This window comes from Myotis lucifugus, unplaced genomic scaffold, assembly GCF_000147115.1.
Source record: "Myotis lucifugus unplaced genomic scaffold, Myoluc2.0 scaffold_318, whole genome shotgun sequence".
Classification (NCBI taxonomy): Eukaryota; Metazoa; Chordata; class Mammalia; order Chiroptera; family Vespertilionidae; genus Myotis; species Myotis lucifugus.
In genome coordinates this window covers 805628-812756 of record NW_005871366.1, presented here as the reverse complement: position 1 = coordinate 812756, position 7129 = coordinate 805628, and the positions used below count along the sequence as shown (strand labels likewise).

General features: G+C 52.7%; 2 protein-coding genes across 2 annotated transcripts in view; one reads left to right on the top strand and one right to left on the bottom strand.

Annotated features, from left to right (window-relative positions):
• Positions 1-144: 144 nt before the first annotated feature.
• On the top strand, positions 145-4616 carry DNPH1 (2'-deoxynucleoside 5'-phosphate N-hydrolase 1). The gene is made up of 5 exons (XM_006100603.3): positions 145-212; positions 328-458; positions 3985-4053; positions 4189-4299; positions 4468-4616. The coding sequence occupies exons 1-5, from the start codon at positions 145-147 to the stop codon at positions 4614-4616; spliced, it is 528 nt and encodes a 175-aa protein (XP_006100665.1).
• Positions 4617-5112: 496 nt separating this feature from the next.
• The window catches only part of CUL9 (cullin 9), a 36441-nt gene continuing 34424 nt past the window's right edge, over positions 5113-7129 (bottom strand). Inside the window, 5 exon segments of the mRNA XM_006100602.3 lie at positions 5113-5461; positions 5559-5632; positions 6452-6522; positions 6525-6551; positions 6554-6683. Coding sequence (XP_006100664.1) covers positions 5275-5461; positions 5559-5632; positions 6452-6522; positions 6525-6551; positions 6554-6683 — 489 coding nt within the window. The 3' untranslated portion in view covers positions 5113-5274.

Genomic DNA, 7129 nt, shown 5'->3' with positions numbered 1-7129 from the left:
GGTGGAAGACGGCCCCGTCCCTTGACCGAAACTGCCCTCGCGGGGCGGTGGCCGCTCGCCACTCCGCCGCCAGCCGTGGGAGCGGGACTCAGACCGCGCTGTCCGCACGCAGCTGCGGTGCGCGCCCAGCCTCCGCGCTCACTCATGATCGGGGCCTTTAGCTCCTTCTTGGAGCACTTTCTCCAGCGCTTTCCAGGGAAGCTGGGGCGGGGGTGCGAGGGGGGGCAGAGGGGGCGCAGGCGGGGCTGCTTGGGTTTCCACGTCCCGCTGATACCTTCTCCCCCACCTGAGACCACGCTCATCCTCCTTCCTGCGCCCCCGCCCCAGGTGCCAGCCCTTAGACGCCGCAGGCACCGCGCTCCGCCTCCACTGTCGCCCTCCCCTGCGGTCCGGCTGGGACTTGCGTGTTCTGCTCCGGGCCGCCGGGTCCTTTTCCTTCTCCCCAGTTTTACGGGGCGGTAATTGACATAGAGCACCGTGTAGGTCTAAGGGGGACAGTTTATTGGCTCGACTTTCATATAGAGCAGTGGTTCTCAACCTTGGCTGCACATTAGAATCACCTGGGAATCTTTAAAAAATCCTGATTTCTGGGCCTGCCACTGATACAGCGTGAAAGGATTAGCACAAAAGTTTAGTTACCATCAGTCACCTCGTGAAAAAATTCCTTTCCTTGTGATAAGAACTCGTAGGATCTCTCTTAACAAATTTGAAAAAACCATACTGTGGTCGTTATGTACATTACAGCCCTAGAACGTATTTTATAACCGGAAGTTGGTACCTTTTGACCACCTTTATCCAATTTCCCCATCTCCTGTCCCCCACCTCTGGTAACCACAAATCCGATCTTTTTTGCTAGGAGTTTCAGTTTTTCTGTTTTGTTGTTGTTGTTGGTGGTGGTGGAGGTGGTGGTGGTGGTGTGTGTGTGTGTGTGTGTGTGTGTGGCACGTGCGCTAGCGCTAAGATTCTACATATAAGTGAGATCATACACTCTGTCTGACTTATTTCACTTAGCATAGTGCCCTCAAAGTCCTTCCGTGTTTTTCCAAATGGGCATTCCTTCTTTCTCATGGCGGAATGATATTCCATTGTATCTATACACCACAACTTCTTTATTCATCCACCTGTAGACACTTATTTCCCATGTCTTGGCTATTGTGGGTGATGCTTCGAACATCACTCCAACAGTGTTTTCATTTCCTTCAGTTATATTCCCCAAAGTGGGATTGCTGGGTCGTATGGTAGTTCTATTTTTTAAAAATATATTTTATTGATTTTTTTACAGAGAGGAAGGGAGAGGGATAGAGAGTTAAAAACGTCAATGAGAGAGAAACATCAATCAGCTGCCTCCTGCACACCCCTTACTGGGCATGCGCCCGCAACCAACGTACCTGCCCTTGACAGGAATCGAACCTGGGACCCTTCAATCCGCAGGCTGACGCTCTATCCACTGAGCCAAACCGGTTAGGGTAGTAGTTCCCTTTTCTCCACATCCTTGTCAGCATTTGTTATTTCTTGTCTTTTTTTATGATAGCTGTTCCAACAGATGTGAATTGGTATCTCACTGTGGGTTTTTTAATATTTTTTATTGATTTATTATTTTTTAAATTTTTTTGTGGATTTTAGAGAAAGGGGATGGGAGAGAGAAACATCGATTTGTTGTTCCACTTATTTATGCGTTCATTGGTTGATTCTTGTATGTGCCCTGACTGGGGATCAAACCTGCAACCTTAGCATATTGGAACAACATTCTCACCAACTGAGCTATATGCCCAGGGCTCACTGTGTTTTTGTGTTTGTTTGTTTTTAAAAATATATATTTTTATTGATTTCAGAGAGGAAGGGAGAGGGAGATAGATATAGAAACATCAATGATGAGAGAGAATCATTGATCGGCTGCCTCTTGCACTCCCCCAACTGGGGGTTGAGCCTGCAACCCGGGCATGTGCCCTTGACTGGAATCGAACCCAGGGCCCTTCAGTCCACAGGCCAATGCTCTATCTACTGAGCAAAACCAGGTAGAAAATAGCATTCTTATTTAAAAATATTTTTTTATTGATTTCAGAGAGGAAAGGAGAGGGAGAGAGTGATGAGAATCACTGATCGGCTGCCTCCTGCACGCACCCCCCTGTAACCCGGGCATGTGCCCTTGACCAGAATCAAACCTGGGACCCTTCAGTCCGAAGGGCTCCTCTCTATGCACTGAGTCAAACTGGCTGGGGCTCATTGTGGTTTTGATTCGCGTGTCCCTAATGACTAGTGATGTTGGACACCTTTTCATGTATCTGTTGGCCATTCATGCATCTTCTTTGATAAAACGTCTTTTCAGGTCCTTTGACAGTTTTTAATTGGATTATTTGTTTTCTTGCTGCTGAGTTGTATGAGGTTTTGTTTTGTTTTTAATAAAAGTGGGGGGGAGTACATTTACAGTTGTTTATATGGAAAATAATATAATAATAATATAAGAATAGCTGTGTTTCACGTACTCACAACTGTAAACCTCCGTTTGCCCCACCCTGTATTTTGGATATTAACCCTTGTCAGTACATGGTTTGCAGATATTTTCTCCCATTCTGTAGGTTGTATTTTCGTTTTGCTGATTATTTCTTTTGCCGTGCAGAAAGCAGCTTTTTAGTTTGGCGTAGTCCCCCTTGTTTATTTTTTATTTTGTTGCTTGTGCCTTAGGTGTCATATCCAAAAAACCATTGCCAAGATCCAAGTCAAGGAGCTTTTTCCCATGTTTTCTTCTAGGAGTTTTATCATTTCTGGTCTTACATTTACATCTTTAATCCATTTCGAGTTAATTTTTGTGAGTGGTGTAAAATAGGGGTCTAGTTTCATTCTGTTACATGTGAATGCCCAGTTTCCCCAGCACCGTTTACGGAAGAGAGAGTCTTTTCTCCACTGAGTATTCTTGGCTCGCTTGTCAAATGTTGGTTGAGTGTACATGCGTGGCTTTATTCCTGGGCCCTTGATTCTGTTCCATTGGGTTTTATGCCAATACCATACTGTTTTGATTGTTTTACTTTATAATATAACTTGAAATCAGGAAGTGTGATGTGTTACTCAGGAGCAGATCCAGGATTGGTGGGACTTAATGCAGTCCTGGGAGACCTCTTTAAAAAAACAAAATTGCCGGGGCTGTTGGGAAGGGCCTGTACGAGGGACCCTAAGCTCATGGTTCATGGTCTCAGGGTGTGTCCACGCCTGCCTGGTGGTTCTCAGGCTTAGTGTGCTCAGCTGTCATCTGAGGAGCTTGTTCAAGATGCAGATCCCATGGTTGGGATGAAGCCTTAGAAGCTCTTTCGAGCAAGTTCTCCAGTGACTCTGCTCCGGTGCAGGTAGCTGTGAGCCTTACAGTCCTAACGCGGGACATGTAATCAAGCCGAACGCCAAGCTCCGTACCCTTTCCCCAGGCTGCCTCTACCTTGATTCCCACCACCCCCAACAGGCCACCTTGCATTCCGGCAGTGGTTCTCAAATTTGGTGGGAATGAAGCAGCTGAGCCCACTGACACCTGGGTCTTTGTAGTTTCATCAAGTTCTCAGGTGATTCTGGAACCTACCAAAGCGTGAGAGCCACTCCATGAGGCTTTAGTCTGTCTCCCTCTGTCCTTTCCTTGCGCGGACCAGTCCTTGCTCCTGCCTGCCATTTCCCCCACCTGGATGCTCTTCCTCCTCCTCTCCACCTGTAATCACTCTGGCCCACTTAACCATTTGTATGCCATAAGCATCTATAGATGCAAGCGGAACTTTTTAATTAAATTCACTCATCTGGCCCGTGTCATACATCCCAGCTTGCAGAGGGCTGTTTTTTTTCTTGTGGCTATTCCATTCCCTCCTTTTCATAGACTTTTAGTGTTGGGCAGGCCCTCAGAGGTCATCTAGTTATCTCCCTCCCTCCCTGAGCAGGGAGGATGTGGGGGTGGCTGGGCGGGCAGAGGACCAGATGAGGGTGCGGCCCTGACCAGCTTTCCCTCATCCACAGGGGAACAGCCTGCTGAGGGTGACAGGTTCATCCACGAGCGGGACCTGGCCTTGCTGCAGCGGGCAGACTGTGAGTGCCCGCTCCTCCCTGTGCGCTCCTCTGGGTGTTAATTCCCTGGACACGCCTGACCTTCCCCCTCCCCCCTCCCCGCCATCTCTCTCTCACAAGCCCAGATACTGAGCCTCAGTCTCGTTTTCTTCCCAGTGATCGTGGCGGAAGTGACCCAGCCGTCCTTGGGTGTAGGCTATGAGGTGGGCCGGGCCATGGCCCTCAATAAGCGAATCCTGTGCCTGTCCCGCCTGGAGTCTGGCCGAGGTGAGCACTCCAAGCCCTGGATGGCCACTCCCCCCCGCCCCAGCTGAGCACCCAGCCCTCAGCTCCCTTTCTTGGGGGCTCCGAGTAGTGTCTGTCCCCAACAAGGGCTGGGCAGGAGAGGGCAGAGGAGGGAGTGCGGGAGGCACTTCACCTGCCTCTGCCCCCCAGTGCTCTCAGCCATGATCCGCGGAGCAGCAGACGGCTGCCGGTTCCAGGTGTGGGACTACGAAGTGGGAGAGGTGGAGGTCATGCTGGACCGATACTTTGCAGCGAATCCTCTTGAGCAGGTGGCTTCCTCCCTTGACCCAACCACTTGACTTGATCCCGTCATTAAATTCTTCAGATCCCTGACTCTGCTCTGTACCAGTCCTGCCTAAAGCCCAGTACAAATTAAAAGGCATGTCTACACTTCCAACTTCTGTCTGTGTGTGGGGTGGGGTGGGCAGGGCCTCAGTAATGTCCTCCCCCCGTCCCCCCACTCCCCCCAACACACTTCACTTTGAGATGCAGGGAAAACCTGTAGAAGTCTGCAGGCCCCCAAGAGGGCCCTTCCTAATGCGCAGGCCCCTCCCAGGAACATTCAGGAGTTTAGAGGAAGGCCGACCAAGGGGATGGCCGTCCCGTCTCCTCTGATGCTGGGCTGGGTCTGGGGCAAGTGGCAAGCCTGTGCCACATGGACCTTCATTTCCCGTTACCAGCCTAGGTCACAGGGTCAGCTTTGGGCCGTCTCTGACAACAGAAGAGTCTGGAGGTCTAGAGAAAACTAGAGGAGGGGTGGGTGTGCGGGGAGCAGGGGAGTGAGAACGGGCCCGCTTCAGAGAAGTATATGAAAAAGTTTATTCAGTAAACAGAAGAAGGTGCTGCAGATGCTGGGAACCGCCCCCGCCGAGCACCCAGGACAGTGGTCAGGGATGAACTGCCGGCCCCTGGCCCCACGGCTCTGGGCGGCTCCGGGAGCTCCCTGCATCCTGCCCCTCAGTCGTAGCCCTCATCCTCATCCTCATCCCCGAAGAAGAAAGCATCCCGGTCCAGGTTCTCGGACTCCTCGTCGTAGGAGAAGGTGTCGTTGTCCAGCTCCTCATCGAACTCGTCCTGCTGCCACTCGGGCATGTCATCTTCGCCTTCCTCCTCATCCGTCTCCAGCCCCGAGGAGCCCCGGGGCCTGGGGGGACAGATCGCCACCAATAGGGAGAGAGCTGCTCAGCCCCAGGGGAGGCCTGCCATATCCCACCCCCCTCCGGGGCTCCGCCCATACTCACCGACTGCTGGGCACGTTGGACCCTTTCGCCTCCCGGGCCTCTAACGATGGACTCTGGAGACCAACCCGAAAGTCCTGGCAGAGACGGAGGACAGGGGAGTAGGAGAGGAGAGGCCACTGGGCCTCTGCTCAGCGTTTCTCCAAGGGCCTACTAGGCGCCATGCTCCTGGCAGGACGTTCCCACCTGCTCTCCCTCCCTCACCACAGCACCAGAGGTGTCTCCAGGGACACAGGACACAGGTCAGCACACCGGCCTTGCTTCAGGAGCTCAGTGTATGCTCATGCCTTTCCTACTCGTGACTTGTCAGTCTGTACGCTCCCTGAGGGTGGGACTCCTGGTTCATACTCAACGTCAGCGTATTACAGCTGGAAAGACTCAGCTCCCTTACTCAGTGGACCCCACCCCCCTGACCCCCACTCCTGGGATTCTGAATCCACATCTGGGAAGTATGTCTGAAAAAGTTCCCCAACTGATTCTGCAGAGCAAGGGTCTGGGCTAACTCTATTTATTTATTTATTTTATTTTATTTTATTTTATTTATTTATATTTTATTGATTTTTTTACAGAGAGGAAGGGAGAGGGATAGAGAGCTAGAAACATCGATGAGAGAGAAACATCGATCAGCTGCCTCCTGCACACACCCCACTGGGGATGCGCCCGCAACCAAGGTACATGCCCTTGACCGGAATCGAACCCGGGACCCTTCAGTCTGCAGGCCGACGCTCCATCTACTGAGCCAAACCGGTCAGGGCCTAACTTCTTTATTTTGTAAGAAATGCCAGGAGGTTAAGTGACAGGGTCCAACAGCACCCAGCAGGCTGGCCCAGGAGCTGGGACACCCCCAGGTCTCCTTCTGGGTGCTGGGCACGGGAGGACCAGGCGGGGCAGCCTACCTGGGTGGAATGCTGCAGGATGGCGAGCAGCCTTTCCTGGATCCGCCGGAGCAGCTCCAGGCCCATGTGAGGCAGTCGGCCCGCAGGAGACGCAGGGCGAGGCCAGGTCTCTGCACTGCAGCAGGAGCTCCTCTGCAGAGGGGGCAGGGCGCAGGGGCTCCCTTCCTTCTTCCCTCCCTCCATCCCCTCCTCCAGCAAACCCATACTGCACACCCACCAGTTCTACCAACACCTAGCAGGCCCAGCTCTAGACACCCATTCTCCAGAGGATTACGCTCTAGTGATGGGGACAGATCATCCTATATAATAAAGAGGCAATATGCAAATTAACCCTCACACCCTCACAAGATGGCTGCCTACAACCAGGCTGGTAGGGGAGGTTAGTGAGGGACGACCAAACGACTGAACAGCAGGCTGCGTGGGGTGACCAGGCTGGTGGGTGGGGTGCCATAAGGGGCGACTAGGCCAGCAGGGGTGGGGGCAGTTAGGAAAAACAAGGCCAGTGGGGGGGTGCAGTTGGGGGTGACCAGGCTGGCGGGGGGGGCAGTTGGGGGCGATTAGGCTGGCAGTGGGGGTAGTGAAGGGTGACTTGGCTGGCAGGGGGGACAGTTGGGGGCAACCAGGCCAGCAGAGGGGGACAGTTAGGGGTGACCAGGCCTGCAGAGGGGGGCAGTTGGG

Coding starts and splice junctions, on each gene's coding strand:
- DNPH1 (XM_006100603.3), top strand. CDS start 145: ATGATCGGGGCCTTTAGCTCCTTCTTGGAGCACTTTCTCCAGCGCTTT. Junction 213..327: donor CCAGGGAAGCTGGGGCGGGG/GTGCGAGGGGGG, acceptor CCCCCGCCCCAG/GTGCCAGCCCTTAGACGCCG. Junction 459..3,984: donor CTCCCCAGTTTTACGGGGCG/GTAATTGACATA, acceptor CCTCATCCACAG/GGGAACAGCCTGCTGAGGGT.